Source organism: Macrosteles quadrilineatus, unplaced genomic scaffold, assembly GCF_028750875.1.
Source record: "Macrosteles quadrilineatus isolate MER2022 unplaced genomic scaffold, UCM_ALF_1.0 Scaffold_1__1_contigs__length_201487025, whole genome shotgun sequence".
Lineage (NCBI taxonomy): Eukaryota > Metazoa > Arthropoda > Insecta > Hemiptera > Cicadellidae > Macrosteles > Macrosteles quadrilineatus.
In genome coordinates this window covers 43,747,632-43,774,712 of record NW_026542594.1, presented here as the reverse complement: position 1 = coordinate 43,774,712, position 27,081 = coordinate 43,747,632, and the positions used below count along the sequence as shown (strand labels likewise).

Genomic DNA, 27,081 nt, shown 5'->3' with positions numbered 1-27,081 from the left:
TATAAAAATATCAAGTCAAAGAAAAAGAGAGCTAAGCACTATTGCCAAAACTGTTCAAGATGTTAATTTTAAAAAGTATCACAAAAACTATACTGTAGAAAAATATTTAAAGCTGTTTGTGATAAGGCTAGGAAAATGTTTAATTGTAAAGTTATATCATCTTCACATAATAAGAGCAAAGCTGTGTGGAATGTTGTGAAGTCTGAACTTTGAGTCCTGAAATCCAACAATTTGGATTTCCCTGATTTGTATGTCGGAGACAAGCAATTAAAAGATGGACAAAATGTGGTAAATTTTCTCAATGATAAATTTTGTAACATTAACAAAAATATAAATTGTATGCCTTGCTTACACACTGCAACTAATTTGATTAATAATACTAGTAATAATATAAGGATGAAATTTCAGTTCAGACATGTATCGATTTTAGAAATTATAAAAAACCATTAGAAATTAAAAAAAAAAAAATCTTCTGGATGGGATGAAATTCCTATTGAATTAATTAAAATGTCATAAACTATATTGCAGAGCCTCTGTGTCTAGTAATCAATCAATGTTTTGATGAAGGAATTCTTCCCTATCAATTAAAAAATGCTGAGCTGAAACCACTTTTAAAAAAAGGCTCAGTAATGGACCCTGATAACTATCGTCCTATTTCAATACTCCCATCTATCTATTAGATTAATAAAGTGATACAATCAAATTTTATGTAAACGGTTAAGGTCTTTTACCAAATAAAAATATAGGCATATGGCACATCAAAATGAAGCTTAGAGTGTGTAGATTTGCCGAAAAGTATTGATATGGACGAATTTCCTATGGGCTCTGCCCCACAGGCTGATTTCCAAAGGGCTACGCCTGGCATGCTTCCAATGTTTAAATGATTGAATTTAATTTAGTCAATAAAACAGCTGGTCAATACAATGAACTGGTGTTTGTTTTTTTACTCGAATAAGATATTTGCTTTATGTAGACTGAGGAGGGTTATGTTTGGTTTTAAAGTGAGGTTGTATATGTTTTGTAAAGAATTGCTCAAAGTTTCATTTTTTTATTTATATAGTAAGCTACATGTGAAGAGGCTTGATTAAAATTGAAAAAAAAAAATGGTAAAACATGTCATTCATAAAGCATCAATATGAAGCAATATTTGATGCTATTGCTACACTAAGGTATGTTGTCATATTCTTAGGGATCTATTAACATCAAAAGTAGGGGTTTGAAAGTAAGTAGGTTTACTCTTTTGTTTTAAATCTGTTTATATTTTAAAAAACTAAATCATAGAATAGAACTAAATCACATCAGCACCACTTTAATAGCTCTCTAGGCCACATTTTCTTCCCGTTGCAAAGCACGGGTGTAGCAGCTTGTCTTTGTCTAAAATGTTTGAAAAAATTGCTTACAACCAAATCTATTCATATTTCAAAAATAATGATTTATTTATTTCTGTGATCAAGGCATTCGATTGTGTAAATTACAATATATTAATGAGTAAACTTAAATACAGTAGAGTCCCACAGTCTCGGCGTAATGTGGACTGGAAGGGTGCCGAGTTTGTGAAATGCCGGGTTATCGTGAACTAGGGTTAAAAATAAGAACAATACAATTTTTATTCCTTTTAGCTGCCTTATTTATTTACATTTATTTTTCAAGTAGGTATTAAGTCATCAGATATAGTACAACAAATCCTTGGTACGAGTTGCAAATGCCTTGACTTGAGCCCGTGTTTAACTTGGACTCAAAAAATCACTTTTCTGAGCCAGGTGACGGCTGAGTTATCCAGACTGTATTATTTAATTATGACTCTACTGTATTATTTAATTCATAATGACTTACCTCAAAATGTATCGTCTAACCTTATCTTGTATGCTGATGACACTACAGCAATAGTTAAATCAAATAATTTGCAAAATCTTTAACAAGAAATCAGTCTTTCTATTCTTAATTTATCTAATTGGTTTACAGCCAACGGGCTAAAACTTAATAATTCTAAAACACAGGTGATGTTATTTCAAACAATTCAGGATAGGCAAAACTCCACTGTTGAACTATCTTATGATAATAATATTATATCCTTTACTGAAAATGCAACATTTTTGGACTTAGATATCGATAAGAATTTAACATGGAAAACACACATAAAAATGGTAGTTGGTAAATTAAGTATGGCTTGCTTTCAAATGTATCTTTTGAGAAATGTAATAGATTTAAAAACTAAACTCACAGTGTACTATGCAATGTTCTTTTCTGTCTTGCAATACGGGATTGAATTATGGGGAGCAACTTCTTATTCCAAAGCAGTTTTCAAAATTCAGAAGAAATTTATAATGATTTTATCATTTATGCCTAAAAGAACCTCATGCAGAGCTTTATTTGCTAAATATGAGATTTAACTTTGCCTTCACTTTATATATTTAAAATGATGGTGAATTTTAAAATTGATTATCAAATGTACAATGATAAACAAATCATCATCCGTATCCTACACGCTTAAAAAATTTTCAATATCCAAGACATTGCCTATGTTTATATGAAAGATCTCCTTATTATAGCCTATGGGATTAAGGCTTTACAACAGTCTACCCACTAATTTCAAAGAAATTAACAGTATTTCAAAATTTAAAATTGAATTCAAACGATACCTTTTACAGAAAAATTATTATAACATATCTGATTATTTAAATGATAAGTAAATATATTTTAGTTTAAGCTATGTGGATTTTAGTTTTATTATGTAATTTTTAGGATGGCTGACAATATCACCTGTTTCACCAGCTAACGCTGGATCTGTGAAATGTTTTGTGATAGTAAAGTAATATTTAATTTCATTTCATTTAACAAATTCGTGGTCGAGATCAATAATTTTTAGAGACTCCATACTGTGAATTTTGGTGACGTTCTGTTATCTAATATTTGATTGTTTTCATGTTATCTTAAAAATAAGTCAGCATAATAGTTATTTATTGGTTTGTGGTAGACATTATGCAAACGTTTAACATCGCTAATAAAGATGAAGGCGCTTATTAAGTGTTTTAAAATCTCCTCTATGTAGACTTAATAAAAAAGTTAGTTTTAATTTGTATTTCTTACCATGATTGAAAATGGCTTATAAATATTACCGACAGTTTTCTACGTTGTTCGTGATATTTTTTAACACAGGCTTACAACTCATGGCAGAGCAGAAAGCTAACCCTTGAGGTGCTTCATTTAGTCACGGTTTAGCTTGGAAACAGATTGTTTTGGTAAAATTAGGCTACACATTAGGAAGTCTTAGGATTTGAATGAAACAGTTAAGAACTAAGCTGTGCCGGTCCTTACGACTGGGGCACGATGCATCGACGGGCAGGGCTGCGCGGATGCTTTAAGAAGCCTGCACGCGCTGTCTTTGCCGACGCCCACACTTCATCAGTTTGTTCGGATGACAAACCAAATATATATTTATAAACCTTAAAAAACATACTATAATTTTGTTTCTGGCACATTTTGCGTATTTTATTTGGAAAAAATATACAGAGGGTAAAAACAAAATTGTGTACCCTAAAACATAAACATTATCAAAGTTAAAATTTTAAATCTCTTTGAAAATACTTTTTAGAAAAATACCTTTAGTACAAAATTTTTAGATAAACTAACTATAAATAAGTACCTGCTGGGGACCGAGCTTTGCTCGGGGAAAATCATTAGTTTGCTCTGAAAGCAGTTTAGTATTGCAGATTGATTAATCCATTCCCAAACTCCACACTGCTCGTCTTTACTACTTCCTTCACCACTCCCTACGTCGTGGATCTATTTGCCCTCCTTCCCTATACCATTCTAGAATTGCAGATACATAATTGCCACAGACAGTTCCCACACTCTGCACTGCTGGCCTTATTAATGGTTTCTTTCACCATTTCCTACGTCATGGACCTGTTTCTGAAATGTTCGTACTCACTGAACTATTTCTTAACACATAAAGCTATTTCTTAAAGCACTCGTAAGACCGGGGTGAAATAAGAGGGCGCATTGTAATGAACTGAATACCGCCGGTTGACATTAAAGGAGTGATGGAGCGTTACATAGTGAAGCCGGTGTAGGTAGCGGGCAACTGAGACCGAGGAGAAGCATCATACAGGACAGGTGGGGAATAGGACGCTATCGATTGGTTAATCGCTAGGATTGGTTAATGTTCAACCAACGGTATTAATTTATTCAAATTCAAGTGAACATCACTGTTGCCAATACAAATATTAAATGTGTAAATCAATATGCATATACTACATTTCCTCCCCCTTAACTTTTTGACATAAAAGTAATAATTTTAAAAGTTTAAACATGAACATCTACAGTGGATTAGACATGACAAAAACATAAACAGTACGGTAATCAAATCAATAGTACACACAACAAATACAATGGAACAAATCAATAGTACACACAACAAATACAACTGAAACACATAAAATTAGGAAAAATATCCCTAAACCAATAACAAAACACCGTACATCATAAATGGTACAGTAAAGATTGCAGCAATAATATTTACAAGTTCAACTTCTCTACTGGTCTATGTTCTCTGACTGGGTATCTACGTTCAGATCTGACAGGTGATTGTTTACTATCATCAGCTGTTACTGCCCGCTGCGGGATCGGTGCGGAAATGACGTCACCTTGGCTGTGGTCAGGTACACGTGGAGTGGTGGAATGACGGTTACTGGAACTGGAGGGGCGGGGAGAAAAGGAACTGGAGCGGCGTTTGTTGGAGCTGGTGGGAGTGGCTATTGTTGGACTCATATGTTGTGGAGAGGGTATAGGTCGGGTGATTTCCACAGCTGATTTCCCCCTCTCAGATAACTCAGCTGATACCTTTGGCAGCAAATCTAAGTTCACCTCCGGTACAGCTGTTGCAATCCCACTATTTAACCCAATTATCTGATCGATATGCCGTTTCCAAATAACATCATTTTCCAACTTTACTAAATAAGACACAGTGCTTAGAGGTTTTAAAATTACACCTGAAATCCATTTGTTCCTGCCCCTATAGTCTCTTACAATCACGGGTTGGCCCTCACATAAAACTCTTGTTTTACTTCCGCCATAATTACCAATCTGCTTACTCTGTCGGTCATGTACAAACTGTGGTAGGTTTGGCCTGATCAAATCTAACCTACACCTTAAGGGTCTATTAAACATCAATTTTGCAGGGGTTTCGTTGGTGGTTAAATGCACAGAATTTCTATAAGCTAACAAAAAATTACACAAGGATAAATCTACACTGTCGTTGCTCATAATAGCTAGCTTAATTCTTTTCTTAACATTTTTGACAGAGTTTTCGGCTAGACCATTTGTAGCTGGGTGAAATGGTGGTGTCAATGTGTGTGTGATTCCATTACATTTCAAAAAATCTTTAAATTCAAAAGAAGTAAACGGTGGTCCGTCATCAGAAACTATTTGGTGGGGAAGACCAAATCTCTCAAATAGTGGTCTGAGCTTGGCAATAGTTTGTTGCGTTAGAGCTCACTTCTTCTACTTCCAACCACTTACTGTGAGCGTCTACTATGATAAGTACAATTTGCTATTAATAGGGCCCAAGAAATCAACATGTAGGCGTTCCCATATGTTTTTGGGGTGTTCCCACACATGTAAGTTACATTTAGCAGGGCTCTGATGTACCATCAGACAGAGTGAACAGCTGTTGGCTAGATTCTCTATATCCGCATCTAAACCAGGCCACCAAAAGTACGATTGGGCCATGGTTTGCATCTTAACAATTCCGAGATGCCCACAATGTAATTCTGACAAAAGCAACTTCCGTAAATTTAGAGGAACCACTATTCTATGCCCCCAAACAATAATACTGTTCTCAACAGCTAATTCACTTTGTCGCTGGTAGTAGGGATTTAGATGTGCATCAGTACTTGGTGCGTAGTTTGGCCAGCCATACAAAACATAACCTAAAACCTTGTTTAACACAATGTCCCTTTTTGTCTCTTCTCTTACATTATTAAAATTAACAGGAATGTCATTTTCTTGGATGTATTGCAAATATGTGCCAACATAGTTTACATCGTCTGACTCAAAAGGAAAATCTCTCATACTCAAGGCCAATCTAGATAGGCAGTCGGCGTTGGCATTCGCCTCTGACCTCACGTACTTAATGTCAAAATCGCAATTAGTTACAAAGAGCGCGTAGCGCTGAAGTCTGCTGGCTGCGTACGTAGGCAACCCCTTCTTAGGTCCGAAAATGGACAACAAAGGCTTATGGTCTGTAATTAAGACAAATTTCCTACCATACAAATATTGGTTAAATTTTTAACACAATACACAATACCTAGTGCTTCCTTATCAATGACGCTATATCCCATCTCGGCCTTGGACAAGGTGCGGGAAGCGTAACAAATTGGCTTAACATTACCATCTTTCTGTACTTGACTCAACACACAACCTAAGCCATAATTTGAACTATCTGTAGCCAACTGTACAGGTAAGTTAGGGCCATAGTGAGCCAGTATGGGTGCGGACACTAGTTTGCTTTTTATTAACTCAAACGCTTGTTTACAAGGGAATGTCCATTCAAAAGCACTATCATTTTTCAATAAGTTGTACAATGGTGATGCAATAGTTGACAAGTTGGGTACATATTTACCGTAATAGTTTACCATCCCTAAGAAAGCTTTCAATTGTGTGACATTAGCGGGAGTGGGTGCATTTACTATGGCATTGACTTTAGATGGAGATGTACTTTGTCCATCCTTGCTTAACACATGTCCTAAATACTCTATTGACTTACGGAAAAACTCACACTTCCGTTTACTCACAGTTAGCCCATTTGATTTTAGTATACTACACACCTCATTCAACCTCTTTTTGTGAACCTCATTATTTTCGCCCGTGATCAAAATGTCATCTAAAAAACATACAACACCTGCAATACCTGTAAGAATTGATTCCATTATTTTTTGAAAAATTCCAGGGGCTGAGGCTACACCATAAGGAATTCTGTTGTACTTGAATAACGCTTTAGTTGTACTTATAGTAGATAATTAGCCAAAAAGCAAGCTTTTGAAAGATATATTGATAAGGCCCCCAACAGGTGCAAGGCTGCTTGGGAAGTTATATCGCATGAATATTCTCCTACATCAACTAAGTCGGAGGTTTTGGATGCTGACAATCTCAATAACTATTTTATTGAACTAGTGGCTTGTAGGGACATAAGTCCCTAAAAAAGTCAATAATATAAAACAAATTATTCTAATATTTAAACAAACTAAGAAATATATTATCCTATGCGTCAGAATAGATATTCCTGTACGTAATATATTTTGTGTAAAAACAGTTTGCTGTTTGTATTTGTTTGCCTTTGTTGATGTTATTTTCAATAAATCATTCGAATCACTACATGGGTTTAACTCTGCTCAAGGCAGCAAACATAATTGTTTGTGGATAAATACTGATTTACTAAGGTCGCTTTGGTCTTATGGTTTATGGTGATGAAAAAAGGTTTCTTTGATTGGAATTATTTGGAAATTGTCTTCGTGCAAATACAGGTGTGTTGAGGTAAGCATAGTTCGTGGCCAAACCCGCTAAATTAGCATCCCTACACAGTTAATACTCCTTTTGTTGAGGTTTAACGACATTAGTGTAAAGTAAAGGCATCCCATTGACCAAACTTAACCCTAGTTTTTTTCTGATCAACATAAAAAAACTACAATTTAGTAGTTGAGCCAAATTTCTCAAAAGGAAAATCTCTTATACTCAAGAGCAATCTACAATAATATAAACAAATCATTCTTTACCTTATCATTCTTTCTTACCTTGGTTGTATATGAGTGGACTTGATGGTGGTGCTGTTGTTGTCTGCTCGGTGTCGTCAACGTGGTGCGAGCGCCTTCCGCCGTGCGTTGTAGTTCAGTGTGTATGACAGCAATGAATGACAACCAATTATATGGTACAACATATATCTTGATATATGTTGTAGCTAATGTTGTTCTAATTTGGTATGTATGTGAAATTGGATTGTGTGGTGGTATTCCTCTTAAAGGTGCGATCTATTCTGTGCTCTCTGGGTTCGATTGACGTTACAATTCTATCAAATCAGGCATAATCATCGGCTGATTCTTAACACTTTTGCGAGCAACAGACAGTGCCTGTTTAAAATCTCCAAACAATATTATTTTTCCTCCCATTGGAACTTATCAATTGGTACTTACTTAATACTTAATTAACAAATATATTATTCTTGTACGAACCTATTCCATCTTTATTCCCAGGTTATTTTCTAAGAGTAGCCGTTGAGGTTATTCAACTTCATACAAAATATTGATTAAACTTTACAAAACATATGATTTGAAATAAAAACAAAACAGAATTTGTCCTATTCTTGAATCTTAATTATTTAGTCAATGTGGTTATTTCATGTTAAATGTTAAAAATACACAAATTTGAAAAGTTTCACAGTAAAATCAGTTATTTCCACATTCTATAACGTAACTAAAAAGTCTTAATTATTATAGGTAACGTTATCCATGGTTTTATATAGTACATTGCAGAATTGACTGGCAATAGTAATCCAATTGTTGTTGTTAACATTGCGTACTGGCTTGATGATAAATCACGATCAGCTGTATTGAAGTAAACAAAAATCAGCAGTAAATGGCTTCTAATGCTATTCTTATGGAGAACATTTTACGTTATATCTCGTTTTCTGGTAACTTTATGGGAATTCTGCTATTTTTCCCGAGTCCCTGGGGTCAAGTCCTTTAATTTAAGACCCCTCCCACTTTTCTGCGATTTACCAGACGTCCACAATTTTCTGGTAAAAATGTTGTCTTACAGAATTATATATAAGGATGTGTTAATGAGCTAGAAAAAGAAATCCCTCTCACCAACACACCTGCGCATGAGTTGCTGGGGACTCCCCCTATAGGACAATTACATTTCCAATGGAGGGAGGTATCATGGCAAGAGGTTAACAATGCTGTAGCTAATTTCTCAAATTCAAAAGCTATGGATCATTACTGGTTTTCAAATTATAGTATTAAACAAATAATTCATTTTATAAGTGAGCCTCTGGCTTTTTGTATTAGTAAATGTTTGAAAATTGGTTATTTCTCTGACCTTCTCAAAATCTCTAAAACTATTCCAGTATATAAAAAAGGTGATAAAAATCTTCCTAGTAAATATCGCCCTATTTCAATAGTGCCAATCTTTTCCAAAATTTTTGAATGTCTCATGCATAAACAAATGAATAAATATTTTGAAAATAACAATTTATTGACAAATTCACAGTTTGGATTTCAAGAGGGTAAATCGACAACTGCAGCTGTCTTAGAAGTAATTAATAAATCTTTAAATGCATTTGAAAATAAAGAAACTGTTTCATTAACTTTATTTGATCTTACAAAAGCTTTTGACTCTGTACCTTTTGATATTTTATTCAAAAAACTTGAATTTTATGGTATTAAAGGTGAAACTTTAAAAATTTTAAAATCCTATTTAACTAATAGAAAGCAGTATGTATCTGTTGGAGGCAGTCAGTCTAACTTAAGACTGGTTGAAGTAGGTGTTCCACAGGGCTCGGTTTTGGGACCCTTCTTGTTTTTAATCTCGATAAATGACCTGCCGAGGAATGTTGATGTAGACACTGTTGTATATGCTGATGACACAACTTTGATTGCAACAAATAGAGATATCCATGAGCTTGATTTAATTACTAACTAGTGTACATATTGCTCGAATTCGAGCAATTGCAAAGTAGTACAGGAGTTATTTCAAAACGAATAACAGTCATATTTACAATGGGGTTAAAAGAGATTACCGGTGTGTAACTCAGACCATGTTTATCTTCGTTATTGATAAACCTAAAGCATTCCGGCCGGTTTTCTCCTTCTCAAAATGCCTCGCTGTACAGGCAACACAGGTCATTGATAGAGCGCCAATTGAGAACGAAAAGTCATTTTGGGGTAGTGCATTTGTAACCTAATAGTTGAGATCGTCCAGGGTCAGGTGCTGACTGTGATGAGTTAAGCCTATTACGCACCACTTTTCTGTAGCTACGATCGTTATCACGATTACGCCTATTGACTGTTTCGTTGTCGACGCGTTGGAGGCATTTAAAAGAAAAAAAACAATAAATAAACGAATTATAGCTACACAAAACAACGATAAATGCAGAAATTTAAGTTACAACTATACTAACACGATCCGTCATAGCGACACAAAACAACGATAAATACACAAATTTAAGACACAACCATACTAACACGATCCGTCTTGGAGGTCATGTTTACACAAACTCAAATAGTAAATAAATGCATTCAATGCGTGTCACTGTATTGAAAAATAAATAACAGCAATTAAATTGTACAGCTGATCAAAATGTAAACAATTATGTTCTTCATAAGGATAACATGGGAACTTTCAAAGCCACAGGGGCAGAGCTCAAGGGACTTATTCAAAAATGTAAGGCCAGTTTGCAAATCTACGTGACACGCTCTTTCCAATCAGACGTCAATGGATAAAATCGGTTAAGAAATGGCGGAGGAGTTCAACCGACAAAGTTTCATGTAGCGTATTAATTATATCGATGAATCAATAACATCAGCACTAAATTGGTTTTCTTCAAATAAATTGACGTGTAATCAAGAAAAAACACAGAAAATTCTTTTGAGTCTATCCCCACTTGACAATGAATTAAAATCTGTAACATTATTAGGATTCCAAATTGATTCAAAATTAAATTGGCAAGAGCACATAGAAATCACTTGTAAAAAAATGTCCAGAGTAAATTATCTAATTTGGAAACTCAGAGATTTTGTTAGTAATGAATACCTTCGGATTACTTATTTTGGTTTTTTTCAATCTCATATTTCTTACGGGATTATACTTTGGGGACACTCCCCCCACACCCATGAAATTCTTTTATTACAAAAAAAAGTCATACGAACAATCTGTGGGGCTGGCCCTGTGGATAGCTGTCGACTTCTTTTTATAGACTTTAAAATTATGACCGTTGTAAATTTGTATATTTTTCACATACTCCTCTACACTAAAGCCAATCTTCATCAATTCACTTGTAGAGAGAGTATACACTCTTACAATACAAGAGGCAAATCCAATCTAGATATCCCTGCTCATAGATTGGCCAAAACAGATAACTGCCATAAAATAAATTGCATACGGTTTTTTAATAAATTAGGTCTAGCAGCAAAACAGGTTCCTTTTAATAGGTTTAAGTCTAAAATGTTTGAGTGGCTCATCCAAAATCCATATTACTGTATAACAGGGTACTTAGTTTCTGATGTTAATATTAATTTTTAATTTAGAACCCACTGTATTTTATAGCTTTAGTTTTTATTTCTATTGTTGACTATGTCTATTCCTTGTAAAAGGTCAATGACAATAAAGATCTTGATTCTTGATTCTTTCTTTGACTGTTCCTTTGACTGTTCGTCTAGACGTACTTGTTGGTAAGCTTGGGATAGATCGATCTTGGAGAAGGTTTTACCTTTCTGCAAGGTATTGAAAAGATCATCTATTCGGGGTATCGGGTGTCTGTTTATTATTAATGAGTCATTTAGCGAGGAAGCCCGAAAATCTGCACACAACCGCAACTCCCCTGATTTCTTAATTACCGGAACAACCGGACTTCCCAATTCACTGTTACTTATAGACGACAAAATACCCTCCTCCACCAATCGATCTATCTCAGCTTCAACTTTGTTGTTTAAAGCAATAGGGATTGGTCTGGGCTGGGCTTTAGAAATCTGGGAACAACATTTTCTTTAAGTACTAAGCTAGCCGGTTCGCCTTTATAACAACCTAAGCTGTCTGTAAACACATCTGGAAATCTTTTGTAAAGGTCACTAGCAACATTGGATTCAATATCCCCCAAATTACCAAAGGACTGATTTTGACTATAGCTAGGGCTTACACGATCACTGCTTAGGTATTTTAATTACAACCCCAAGGTCACGGATCCAATCCCTCTCCATCAAGGGATTAGCTCCTCTAGGTACTACGTACAAGTTCAATTCTTTGTTGGTTCCCTCATACATAACGTTTACTTTCATTTTGCCCAACGGCACGATTGGTTGATTAGTATAAGAATTTAATACTTAATTTGTGTGTTGCAACTTGACAAAACTAAAATTATCCTTATAACACTGCTCATTAATCAAAGAAACACAGGCTCCACTATCAACTTCAAAATTAATCAACTTATCTTCTACTTTGACATCTACAGTAATAGGTTTGTCTCTTTCATTGTTGCACACATCAGCTTTGTTTAATGAATAAATGCTTATAGAATCGTGAGTCCCTTCCGACTGTTCTCTAGGTAACATTTCTTTACTGGCCTGATTAGACACAAACATCTCATTGCTGCATTCTCCAGACTCGTCTATGTCCACATAGTTCTGTTTGTAATTTCTCTTATTTCTATACTTAGAAAAATTTGGTAGTGACTTACCCCCAGCTGACTGACAAACCTGCGCTAAATGACCGGTTTTTCCACACTTGTTACACTTATAACCGCAAAATCGGCACTCTGTGGCTTTATGATTCGGTTTTCCACAACAATAACACGTCACTTCTTTCTTGCTCACTCCACTTCTTTCCTCCCGCCTGAAGTTTGAATGTCCCCGACGGACTTGATGGTGGTGCTGTTGTTGTCTGCTCGGTGTCGTCAACGTGGTGCGAGCGCCTTCCGCCGTGCGTTCAGTGTGTATCCTCTGCTTGTGGTCCCGGCCGCCGTCAGCGTCGCCATCTCCCTGTCGGTCATCTCCATGTTGGTAGCAATGGCCACTGCCTTCTCGAACGTCAAATCGGTTTCGCCAAGTAGTCTCTTCTTGATAGCGTCACTCCATAATCCGCTCACTAATCTGTCTTGTAAATATTCTGCTAAAGTATCTTTGAAATCACTGAACATTGAAAGCTCCTTAAGCTGCACGACGTATTCAGATATCGTCTCGTGTTCTCTCTGATGACGTAAATTAAATTTGTACCGCTCTGTGATTACTGAAGGTTTCGGGCTTAAATGCGTTTCCACAAGCCGAACGATTTCTTCAAAAGTTTTTTCCGTCGGTTTTCCTGGCGCACACAAATTTTTGACTAAATTGTAAGTTTTTAGTCCCATTACTGTCAATAGCGTAGACAATTTCTTCTCCGATTTAATATCGTTCGCATCGATAAAAATTTCAAGCCATTCGATGTAGGACGACCATGTCTCTTCCGCCGCGTCATACGCGCTGATGCTACCGACGAGTCCCGCCATTTTCGTTGCGCCGAACAGCTCGTCTATGAATAATGGCATCTGGGTCACTTCCGACATACGAAAATATCACTCGTTGAAAATTCACTTCACTAAAATACGAATGAATACAGCTACACCGTTGTAGAAAAATAAAGTAAAATGTTTGTAGTTACCGTCTTTAGCCGATATACCTTACTATACCGCTACAGTATTATATTTCAAATTAATAACGCACTAGTTACACTACGATGGCGGCAGTCCTTACACTGCGCACTAACACCGTGAATTCGTAAACGTCCTCGTCGCCAAAATGAAATGTTCGTACTCACTGAACTATTTCTTAACACTACTTAACCCTTCCCGGACGGGTGACGGATATATCCGCATAAGTCATTAGCGATTAAGGACGGGTGACGGATATATCAGCCTATGGTTTTTTATGTTCCGGACGGGAAGCGGTTATATCCGCCTTCTTTTCAGACAGACTGGCAGGTACCTAAACAGTAACCAGATGTTTCGCGGTACCAAGGCGCCACTTTCCTGCTCTATCCATGGCTGCGCTCTCTCTTGCACTCCCCCTCTCTCAGGCGCTGCCCCTCTCTCCCGCGCTGCCCCTCTCTCCCGCGCTGCCCCTCTCTCCCGCGCCGCCCCTTTCTCACTCACACCAACCACCTCTCCTACACCCCCCACGACGTTTCGCGCTCAAAACCACGTTGTCTGTGTGTTGGCGCCAAACGTTACAGTTGTCTGTCTAGCAGAATGAGATAGTGATGCACGATGGCTTATAACGTAAATAGTACTAGTTTTTCTGGTGATATTATTGAGTTATTGAACAAGAGTTTTTCGGAGGGTGATGTTGCTGTTGATGGGATGGAATTGGACGAAGATGACAACATATCTGTGCGTAGTTGTGATGTAAATAATGCAAATATCGATGGAAATGATATTGATATAGTGAATGGTTTTGTATCCGAAAATGACAAAGACGCTGATGTTCCTCAAGATGAATGTAATGTGGTTCAAGTGGAAAGTATTAGTGATGAACAAGTTAGTGAGGACGATATTGGGAATGCCTCAAGTTTTATTGACTCGGAAAAAGAAAGCCTTCATAGTTCAACCAATGAATCTACAATGGCGTCCAAAAAGTCATTTGCAAAGAACTCTAAAAAGCCATCTAAAAAGAGGTCTACAGAGGCACAACAACCAAATCTAACTAAAGCTAAACTCCTTCGTATGAAGTGGGATAAGGAGTATGCTTTTGTGACCGACAGTGACAGTGGACCTGTAAGTACTATTCCTATTTATAACTGCAATTACGGTCGTAATCTGCCTACAGAATTTGATCTCACTTCAAAACCAATTGATTTCTTTTCACTTTACTTTCATAGTAATCTAATACAATTGATTTGTGATGAAACCAACCTATATGCTCAAAGTTTGCCTATTCAAAACCAAAGGAAACAAAAGGATTGGGCTGATACAACAACCACAGAGATCCGAGCTCTTCTCGGGGTTGTACTGAATATGGGACTTCACCCGTTGCCTGATATAAAGGACTACTTTTCATTGTCCTGGGTAAACAAGATGCCCTTTTTTTCCGATGTTTTTACTCGAGATAGGTTTCTGATGCTGTTTTGACACTTTAGTCATGAACAGGGAAGCGCACGTGACCTCAAAATAAGAAATATTGTGAACACAATTCAAGAGCAATGTAAACTATTCTATACGCCAAGCTCGTATGTGTCAGTGGATGAGAGCACTATTTCATTCAAGGGCAAGATTTCATTCAGAGTTTACAACCCCGACAAGCCTGTAAAATTTGGGCTAAAAGTGTTTGTTCTTTCTGATGCTCTGAATGGGTATATTTACAGTTTTAGCCCATATTACGGTAAAAGTGATGGTAACGAGGATGAGCTTTTGAAAACAACAAATACTGTTCTACAACTCTGCGATTCTTTAGTAAAAGATCCCCTGGACCCTCCATCTGGTCACCATGTATACGTCGACCGTTACTACAATAGCCCTGAACTGGCTAAAGAGTTGCTGAAGAAAAATATGTTTGTTACGGGAACGGTTATGAATAATAGAAAGGAAATGCCAACACTAAGCAAACCGCTCAATTGTGGTGATGTAGAAGCACGAAGAAACAAAGACTTGGGTGTTATTTATTGGAAGGACAAAAGAGTGGTAACTATGCTTACAACCAAACACAAAATAAGCCGGAATGAGATGACAGAGAAGCCCAGCAAGTGGCCAAATAAACCTCCTGTTCTAAAGCCTGATGTTGTCTTAGATTACACTAAACACATGGGTGGAGTTGATCGTGCTGACCACGTGATATCTAGTTATCAGTTTATGAGGCGTACTAAAAAATGGTATCGCAAACTTTTCTTTTGGCTCCTTGAAGTGTCTACTATAAACTCTTATATTCTATATAAATCCTTGCAAGAAGACAACAACAGAGTAGCAATGTCTCACAAACAGTTTAGACTTAGCCTTGTGGAAGATTTAGTAAGAGACTACGTTCAGGAGACCTGCAATTTTACAAGAAGACGACCAGGACGACCGAAAAATGATATTCAACGGCTGAACGGAAAACTCCATGTTATGGGCAAATCACCGAAGGGGTCCTTCAGATGTCATGTTTGTGCAAAGAACAAAGTTCGTAAGGAAACTGTGTACTTTTGTAAAACATGTGATAAATTGTGACGAAAAACCGTACTTACATCCAGACACATGTTTTGAGGTGTACCACACCCAAAAAGACTATTTTTAGAAGAATGGACTATTTACAGGCACCTTGTAAACTCCGTAAAATGATTTTGTAACCTTTTGAAAACTGAAATTATTGTTATTTTTTCTTGTTTTATAAGAATGGACTATTTACAGGCACCTTGTAAACCCCGTAAAATGATTTTGTAACTTTTTGAAAACTGAAATTGTAGTTCAACTTTTTCTTGAAGTGTTATTTTCTTGAAACAGTTTTATATAATAAACAACGCAACAACATATTGTTCTTTATTTATTACCTAACGTTGTCATAGTCATATCTTCAAAGACGGGTGGCGGATATATCCGCAGCTTTTCTACTCATCTGCGGACGGGGAGCGGATATATCCGCATAATTTTTTTTCAAATAAAAACGAGTAAAAAATTATTTGGACAGTATCAAGTGTTCCATTGTGTTTATTTTATGTATATTCGTATAATAAAACACAAAAAAAGGAAATTAATTTTTATTTTTTCCTATGATTTTTGCCCGTCCTATGTCACGATTTCGCCCGTCCGGGAAGGGTTAAAGCACTCGTAAGACCGGGGTGAAATAAGAGAGCGCATTGTAATGAACTGAATACCGCCGGTTGACATTAAAGGAGTGATGGAGCGTTACATAGTGAAGCCGGTGTAGGTAGCGGGCAACTGAGACCGAGGAGAAGCATCATACGGGACAGGTGGGGAATAGGACGCTATCGGTGATTGGTTAATGTTCAACCAATGGTATTAATTTATTCAAATTCAAGTGAACATCACTGTTGCCAATACAAATATTAAATGTGTAAATCAATATGCATATACTACAGTTTCCTTCCCTTCTCATAGCATTTTAGGATAGAAGATACATCAATCCAACCGCCACTCACGGTTCCCACACTCTGCAATGCTAAACTTTACTACTTCCTACGCTGTGGACCTGTTTTCATCTCTTTCCATAGCATTTTAGTATTTTAGATAAATTAATATAATTGCCACAAACATTGCCCAGACTCCGCACTGCTAGCCTTTACTACTTCTTTCACCATTTCCTATGTCTTGGACATTTTTCCTTCCCTTCTCATAGCATTTCAGTATTGCAGATACATTAATCTAACTGCTACAAACGGTTTCCAGTTCCAACACTCCACACTGCTTTCCTTTACTGCTTCCTTCACCACTTCCTACGTCTCGGACCTATTTCCTCTCTTCCCATAGCATTTTAGGATTGCAGATACCGTAATCTAATTGTCATAAACAGTTCCCTCACTCCGGACTGCTCGTCTTTGCTATTTCCTTCATCACTTTCTTCGTCGTGGACCAGTTTCCCTCCCTTCCCATAGCATTTTAGGATTGCAGATACCGTAATCTAATCGTCATAAACAGTTCCCTCACTCCGGACTGCTTTCCTTTACTGCTTCCTTCACCACTCCCTACGTCGCGGACCTGTTTCCCTCCATTCCCATAGCATTTTAGGATTGCAGATATCTTAATCTAATCGTTATAAACAGATCCCACACTCCAGAGTGCTCGCCTTTACTATTTCCTTCATCACTTCCTGCGTCGTGGACCAGTTTCCCTCCCTTCCCATAGCATTTTAGGATTGCAGATACCTTAATCTAATCGTCATAAACAGTTCCCACACTCCGGACTGCTCGCCTTCACTACTTCCTTCATCACTTCCTACGCCTTCCCATAGTATTTAAGGATTGCAGATACCGTAATCTAATCGTCATAAACAGATCCCACACTCCACACTGCTACCCTTGACTACAATGTATCGAGTAATCTTCAGTATAATCTTTGCTCAATAGTAACACCTGATGTTTTTCCTTTTGTACTGTATTTTGTAATTTGCTAGTATACTGTGGGTAGATGCCTCCATGAACACATGTTACAACTTACAAGTCTTTTGTTTACTTTTTCCTTGTTATTTAATTCAACCAACATGGTCTTTAAGTCATAGCATGGTCATTAAGTCTTAGCAACCCTTAAGACTAATGTTAAAAAAATGTGACTTTCAGTTTCATTTTTCTACGTAATTAGATTTTTGTTTGCAGTTCTAACTGCAGTGAACTCGTTTTTAGACCAGGAATAAACTATTTACAACATTTGAAGAAAATCGTCGGAGCCGTTTTTGAGATCTTGGTGCAAGCATACATACATACAAGCAAACATTGCTCATATTAGAGTATAGGATACAAATCAAATTTCAATGCAATAGCATGTGTATAATTTGAACTACATCCAATAAAGTTAACGTCTGCAATTTCCAAGTTTGGAGGGGGGGAAGCTCAAGGTGGAAAATAAGAGATTTTTCGAAAATACACGTCGTAAGTTGTTCTTTCACATATAACAAATCCAGCTTTCCACTATTTGGCTACGAAAAAGGGCAGTTTGTGCGTTTATTGACTGGACTAGATGCGACGACGCAGCGCAGAGGTGCTCAACTAGTGTGCATGTGTTCACTTTGCCGACGCCCAGCTCTTCACCAGTTCACCTAGATGACTAACCAATAATACGTTTGTAAACCTTGAAAGACGAACTAAAACTTTTGTTTGAACCATATTTGCGTATTATTTATATTTAGAAAAATATGTAGAGGAAATCAAAATTTTGTACTCTGAAACAAAGATTTTAACGAAGTTTAAATTTTTTATCTCCCTTAAGTATTGGTTTTAGAAAAATTTTATAAATACAAAAGTTGTAGGAAAATTAATCAGAAATAAAACAAAACAAAATGCAGCTCGATAGCTTACATAGTATTCGACTTATGATCAATTAAGTAAAACACTGCAATTTCTAGGTTTGGAGGGGGGTGGGGGGAAAGCTCAAGGGGTATATGTGGGGACTTTTCGGAAAATACACCTCTCATGTGGTTCTATCACATATAAAAAATCCAGCTTTCCACCATTTAGTTGCGTTAAAAAACATTTATTGACTGGGCTATAAGTAATAAGTAAAGAAAATCTTCTTTTTATTTTTATTTGTTTTCTTTGCAATTTACTTTTTCGTTGTTATTTTTCGTAACCAACATGGCAACTCATAAGGCCCTATGTTAAATATTTTCAACTTTTAAATAAAATTGTCTATAAAGTTTGCGTTTCTACACAAAATACAACTGCATAGGTGCATTTTAAAATCAAAACTACACATAAATACAAATTTTCATAAAAGTCATAGAGCCATTTCCGAGATCCGAGAAATATACAAGAATTGCTCATTCAAAGTAATACTGTACCTATATCTTACAACTAGCTATTTGCCCGTTCTACGGACGGGATCATTTAGTCAGTTGAAACCTTCTTATAACCAGAACAGCAGTTGGCTTGCATATTTAGTGTGCATTTTTCCAGATACGCAGGCAAAACTTCGTATACAGCACTGTTTCAGGATCTTTTTCCCAGTTATCAAAACTCAAGTTGAATTTGATACACGCACACAGAATCATCGGTTAACGCTGAATGATACAGTTACACATTATTGCACTTACGATTTATTAAATCCGTTATGTGAGGCACAACGTTTGTAATCTCACTTGGTTTTGGATTTTCTTACTATAAGTGTTAGGAAATGGTTGCGATATTTGTAAACATTTAATGTAAACATATCCAGTGACAGCAAGAAAAATAATCTTTATCAAACCTAACAGCTGTTTGTTATTTCATAGATGTCGTATTCTCCAAACAGATGATTAACCAAAGAGCCGTTGATTATTTACATTTTTAAACCAATTAATAAAATCAATTACAACAATCAATCTTGGCCGTTACGTAGTGTGGCCGACCACGGGGGGTAGAATTCCTGGGTTGGACATTTCTGATTTGACCACTGGGGGTGGATGTCCGGGGGTAGATTTCTGGGGGTAGATTTCCGGGGGTAAAATTCCGGTGTCAGGTTTATTGGTATTTTGATTAATTACAACTGTTAAGTAAACTGTGAAATGTGAGTTGATTGAAATAAATAGGTAATAATTTATCTGTCCTAAAAGTTTGCGGCCGGAAATCTACCCCCAGACATGTGACGTCAAAATTATGACGTAGGTGTTTTTTCATGGGGGTAAATATCCGGGGGTAGAATTCCGGCGACCCGTCTGTTTCATTGTTCCCAGTCCTTCAATTTGCATCTGCCGGTCAGTCCATAGGTATCCGTGTTCACTACCAAAGCCGAACCGAGTCTAGCAGGCAGAGAGCGTTTTGTTTACGTTATTTGTTATTTTTAGTGAGATGTGACAAGCAAGAGGCAAATTGTATGCTTTCGCGTGTCGATATTTAAATATTGACAATGTAACACGAATATTGAACAGAAACGGTATGGAAACATAGACAAATGACGTCAATACTAATAGCCGTAACAACTGCCTTGGGCGTTTTTTGACAGTTCCATTTAAAAATTAATAAAAACGTGTTTCATTTCGGGCCAGTGACATAATTTTTTTTATGTGTATGACACATAACGTTTCTGTTATGTTTGTGCTATGTTGTATACAATTTTGCTAGACTGTAAATTTTTATCCACTGTAGTGGGGGACGTCAACTAAAAAAAATCTCCTCTTTTTTTATAAATTACCATATTGCAACCCTACTCATGGTAAGACATGGACCCGGGACTGACTTACTTATTTGTTTTGATGTTCCTAGATGACACCATTCTGTTAAAATTCATATATTTTTTTTTATTCTGTATTGACCTCCTTTAAATGTGTTACCCAAAATATCTGACACTGTTGTTATGTCTTTGATGTATTTAGCGTTTTGGCAAACGGAAACAAAAATTGGTATCAATTCAACTGTTTTATAGTTCATTTCACAAACAAAAAACAAACAAAAATATGCAAGTGCGCATGCACATGCAAACGGCTCCATTTAGTGAACAGATTGTCCTAGCACCGGCAGGGATAATATCGGTTTGTCATGTTGAAATATTCTATCTACTATTGAATGGACTTATTATTTTATATTGTTCTTTCATTTATTTCTTGTAACTGGTTTGTAAACATACTAAATGTAAGATGCACAAGATAGCTTTTCACTCGAAACAAACTGTAAGTAACATGTTGACATTTGGTATAAATGAGTCATACCTAACTTGATTTTTTGTGTACAGATCACTGTGGGAAGTACCTAAATATCGAATTGAAATGCTGAAAATGGAAGCAGTAAAAGCTGTGGCATTTCACATTGTATCAGAAGATAATGACGTTAAAACTGCTGTCTTAAAAGCCTTGGCAACATTCACAACAAATTTAAAGTCTTCTGGCCTCGCTATTCAGGTGAGCACACAATTTTTTATGTGTCTTTGTATGCCACTATTTATTTAAGTAGGTATGCTTATCTATATTTGTAATACCCCCACCGCAGCAAACCTGCAGACTAAGCAAATTTCAACTTGTCTGATTACATATTTACTCAAATCCTACTAATATTATAAATGAGAAAGTTTGGATGTATGGATGTATGGATGTATGTTTGTGACAAGTGAACGCGAAAAATACTGGTCGGATTGGGCTGAAATTTGGCATGATGATAGCTCACATTCCCGATTAACATATAGGCATATTATTATTTCAAAAATTCTTTCGGGCTCCGCCGCAGTGGCTCTGGAGTTTCCCATGTTAACCTTATGAGAAATGGAATTATTGAATCTTAACAGTTGTTTCAATTAAACAAGTTGGTTCTGTTCTATGATGTTCAATAGCATTAAAGTTACAAGGATTACCAACAGGGTGCAGCACTATTATTTCTTTTACATTTATGACAACAGCTAATTTGGTCATTTTGCAACCAAAAGGTGAGTGATCGTAGCGAACGAACTTCAATCTGGAGGCGAGTTAGCGTAGCGAACGAGCTAACCTGAAAGCAAGTGAGCGCAGCAAATGAGCTCCAACCTAAAGGTGAGTGAGCGTAGCGAACGAGCTCCAACCTAAAGGTGAGTGAGCGTAGCGAACAAACTTCAACCAGGAAGTGATTGAGCCATGCGAACAAGATAATTTTGAAAATTAAGAAGTTAAACGGGGCAAAGCCCGCGGGTTACAGCTAGTATTTCCATAAATAAGAAATATTTATTCCCAATTTAAATAACATTATATTTAACGAGTGCTTAGGTTTGCTGCTACGGGGAAGGTAAACAGTGTTTTTTTACCAAACGTCAATAGAATAGGATAAAATAAATAAATTTGTCAAATTTGATCAAAATATATCCATAAACAAGTCAACTACAACAGTTTTCATTTTCTCCATAAGAATAACATGGGAATTTTAAATTTGCCCTTTTTTGAATTTTCTCCGTAACCCTTAGGCATACAACAATGCTTCAGTATACTGAATTATTTTTTTTAAGCTCTACAAAATGGTTTGGGAAAGAATTTCCAAAATTTTATGATTTTAGGGTCTAAAATGGGAAAAACCCATTTTTACCCCATAAAACCCCCCATAAACCCCCGTTCCCATGGTCCGATCATGCTGGTTCGCGAACTCGTTCGAATAAATGTAGGTTTACACGTTTGTACCAAATTTCATCAAAATCGGATGATTTTTGTTCGAGTTATCGTGCTAACGGACACACATATATATATATATATATATATACTAGCTGTACCCGCGGCCGTTTAACTTCTTAATTTTCAAGATGAGCTCGTTCGCATGGCTCAATCACGTCCTGGCTGAAGTTTGTTCGCTACGCTCACTCACCTCATAGTTATCTTGCTCTCTGTTTTTATTTATCTGTATCTTTCTGTATATATTGGGATAAATAAACGTATTTCATTTAATTTCACCTTTAGGTTGGAGCTCGTTCGCTGCGCTCACTTGCCTTTAGGTTAGCTCGTTCGCTACGCTAACTCGCCTCCAGATTGAAGTTCGTTCGCTACGCTCACTCACCTTTTGGTTGCAAATTAGCTGTGTTATAAATAAAAAAAAAAAAATAATAGTGCTGCACCCTGTTGGTAATCCTTGTAACTTTTCATCATAGAACAGAACCAACTTGTTTAATTGAAACAGCTGTTAAGATTCTTTAATTCCATTTAAATATGAGTACTCATAAGGTTAACATGGGAAACTCCAGAGCCACTGGGGCGGAGCCCGACAGCCCGATCAGAATAAAAACTACTTAGTTTTCCTATTTAATGCCCAAAGATTCGGTGTACCGAATTTCAGCCACCTAGGTAAATGGGAAGTGGCAGAATTAGTGATGAGTGAGTGAGTCAGTCAGTCAGTGAGTCAGTGAGGGCTTTGCCTTTTATATATACAGTCCACTCTTGGTAATTCAAACACTTGATAATTCAAAACATTCGATAATTCAAAATGAAGGCTCAGTCCCTAGAGAATCTCTCAATATTTCAAATTTTTACCATGCATTTTGATACACTCGGTATCAAAGTTTTGTCGGAAAAACACTCTATAATTCGAAGTAACTCAGTAATTCGAAGTTCGTCGGTTGACACTCTATAATTCGAAGTCATGCTGTAATTCGAAGTTTCGTCGAAAAAACACTCTATAAATCAAAGTCACACAGTAATTCGAAGTTTAGTTGGCAAAACACTCTATAATTCAAAGTGATCTCTTCCTGTTATAACAGGAAACTATACAGTACAGTACATCCTGTTCCCATGGTAGGCTAGTGTTGGAAGTTTTGATGTTTGTTTGGTTAAGCCCCGTTTCCATCAAACATTTTCTGCTCAAAACATTGTTGTCAGCTAAACTCACAACAAAGTTGGAGTAAAATGTTGAATGGAAACACTAGCATAATGTTTTGAGCAGTGTTGGCCAACAAAAAGTGTTGGCAGCCGTTGCAGCTGACAACATTGTTGTGAGCTGTGCTCAAAAGGTAATGGAAACGGTGTCCAGCTGCCAACATTGCTGTGAGCAGAACTTGCGCATGCGCACTTGCTCTGTAGTTCCAGCACATCCACCGCAGCACCATCGCACCTCTAGCCTAGCAGACGGGTTAAACACCAACAACACCACGTGTTTTTGTTTATGGTGAAACAAAAACATTCTTGACATTCTTGTGTCGTGTCGGTGTATCTTGTTGTGTTGGGCTTTTGGACGGTATAGTGAGGCCATGGCGATGTCAAGTCAAGATTGGGGAAAAGACGAAGTGTTAAAGTTGATATCTTTGTATGAAAGTGAGACAGTGTTGTGGGATGTGTCTAAGCACAAAAACTAATAAAACTTTAATTTGACTCTAAATTCTGTGTACCTACTGTGAGAACATTTGGACATTAATGAAACATATTATCTTCTCGACTAGAGCCAACATTCGACCAGATCTTCTTTCAAGACCTTAATAACGTCAAAGTGGTAACATAACTATAGTTCAGTGTTAAAAATTTATACCAAAAGTCCATTATTTTCTGTTGTCAAAATTAAATTAATAACCCATATACAGTCCACTTTATTATTTCTACAATAACCTTTTGATTACGCTACATCTTTTTAAATAATCAGTAACAAAAAAGTTTTTCCAAATCCTGTCTAGTTCTATAAACCATCTGTATATATAAATCATATTTATTTACAAACAAACAATATAAACAATGGTTAAGTGTTTAATGTATTTTGAAGTTTGAAAATGGACTAATGTCTGAAACATGTCACTTCTTTTTATAAAATATAATAATAATAATAATAGGTTAAATACCTTGTATACGTCCTCAATCCAAGTCGTCTTTTAAAATGACTATAGTTTCGGGGCCAACAGCCCCATTGTCAAATTTTCTGTCTTGTTAATTACTGTTTGTAGCATTGGTCAAACGTTGAAGTACACATATATACATACACTGACACACGAAACATTTATTAAATGTATGTATAAATGTTTCGTGTGTCAGTGTATGTATATATGTGTACTTCAACGTTTGACCAATGCTACAAACAGTAATTAACAAGACAGAAAATTTGACAATGGGGCTGTTGGCCCCGAAACTATAGTCATTTTAAAAGACGACTTGGATTGAGGACGTATACAAGGTATTTAACCTATTATTATTATTATTATTCAATCCAGGAGGCAAACATGGATAAAATATAATATTCAGGGTGCTCAGTTGTACTTATTTACTTAAATATTTAAAATATATATATATATACAGTATATATAAATTTGAATGGTGTTTTTGGCCTCTTGGGACCTCAAAACAAAAAAGTAAATCGGTCCCGAGTCCAGGTCTTACCATGAGACCTACAGTAATAGCTTATTCCCTATATGGGAAATTCGCTAAAAGAGGAAGTTTGTATATATATTTAAACGTTATGGACTCCAAAACCGCTCGACAGATTGTAATGAAACTTTCTGGCACTATTCAAGGATGGTTTGTGTGAAGTTTGGTGCAGATCCGTCAAAAGGGCTCCGCCCCAGTGGCTCTGGAGTTTAGTTTCCCATGTTAACCTTATGAGTACTAATATTTAAATGGAACTAGTGTCTGTGTTGCTCGAATTCGAGCAATTACTAAGTATTACAGGTGTTATTTTAACAGTCATAATTTCTAATGACTTTAAAAGATTCAACTCGAGTCAAAGATTATGGAAATACTCAAGATGTACATAACAGATATATATAATCAACATTTCTTGAAAATATCTTATCATTTTTAAAAAAGCTGATCTTGTTTTTTTGTGTTTTCTACAAATAGCCTTAGTCATAGCCACATTCGGTTGTCCATAATAACGATTATAAATTCTAAAAAAAAAACATAATTTCTATTTATTTTCCTTGGTGGTGTTGTATGACTTTCCTATTTTTCCATAGTTTGTAAATCGGCTCTTTCAATGATTACTAAGAAATAAAGCAGTGTTCTTAAAAAATTCAGTTTTCTTTTTAGTATATAAAATTATCCAGGCTCTCTCGCTTTTTTTCATTGTAATATTTACGGCAACTCCAATTTAAATAGTAAATATTTCCTTACAACCAAGTCAGTAAATGTTTGTAGCAAACTGTTGAATTAGAAAACTTGTTGACTGTTTATAATTAACTTATGTTCTTCTCACTTTTAATTTCTGACAACAGCTGGAATTTCATAACAATTTTTGTTTCCCATGTTAATCGTATGGAGAAATACGAAACTTTAAAGGGCCTCACTCTTTAATTGTTTCCCTAAAAAGAAAGTTTCCTGCACAACTTCACGTTACACTCTTTCCAATGACACCAAAAACATATCAATCGGTTTAGTAGTTTAGGAGGAATAATAGTCACAAAAAACCTGCTTGCCTATTAAATAAGTATAGATTAAAGAATCTTAACAGCTGTTTCAACTTGACAATTTGATTCTGTGATGATCAATAGCATTAAAAGGTTACAAAGTGTACCAACAGGGTGCAGCACTATTAATTGTCTAAATTTATGACAACAGGTTGCTAATTTCAACCAAGCAGCTGTGATGTAAAATTAGAACTGTCAAAGTAGGATTGTTTACAGTTATGTTTATGTTTTTAATTTTGGGGATGAACACCAAGTGGCGGTTATGCCCAAAAAGTACTTCATAACATGCCATAATGGTGTGCCGAGTTTACTTTTTCTAGTATGGGCCGTTAAAAAAATAACAGGGGGTCTAACACTTTTTACTGACCCTGTATATAAACATATAAATATATATATTTTAATTTATGTGTTCACTTATTAGGGCTGCTGATATATTAAACATTTAAGTAAATAAGTACAACTGAGCACCCTGAATATTATATTTTATAAAAAGAAGTGACATGTTTCGGACATTAGTCCATTTTCAAACTTCAAAATACATTAAACACTTAACCATTGTTTATATTGTTTGTTTGTAAATAAATATGATTTATATATACAGATGGTTTATAGAACTAGACAGGATTTGGAAAAACTTTTTTGTTACTGATTATTTAAAAAGATGTAGCGTAATCAAAAGGTTATTGTAGAAATAATAAAGTGGACTGTATATGGGTTATTAATTTAATTTTGACAACAGAAAATAATGGACTTTTGGTATAAATTTTTAACACTGAACTATAGTTATGTTACCACTTTGACGTTATTAAGGTCTTGAAAGAAGATCTGGTCAAATGTTGGCTCTAGTCGAGAAGATAATATGTTTCATTAATGTCCAAATGTTCTCACAGTAGGTACACAGAATTTAG

At 36.0% G+C, this 27,081-nt stretch overlaps 1 protein-coding gene across 3 annotated transcripts in view; it reads left to right on the top strand.

Annotated features, from left to right (window-relative positions):
• Positions 1-27,081, top strand: part of LOC128982852 (armadillo repeat-containing protein 5) — a 144,165-nt gene that overhangs the window by 43,996 nt on the left and 73,088 nt on the right. For all 3 annotated transcript variants that reach the window (XM_054401892.1, XM_054401891.1, XM_054401893.1), the window contains one exon: positions 21,083-21,248. In XM_054401892.1, coding sequence (XP_054257867.1) covers positions 21,083-21,248 — 166 coding nt within the window. The remainder of the gene's footprint in view (positions 1-21,082; positions 21,249-27,081) is intronic.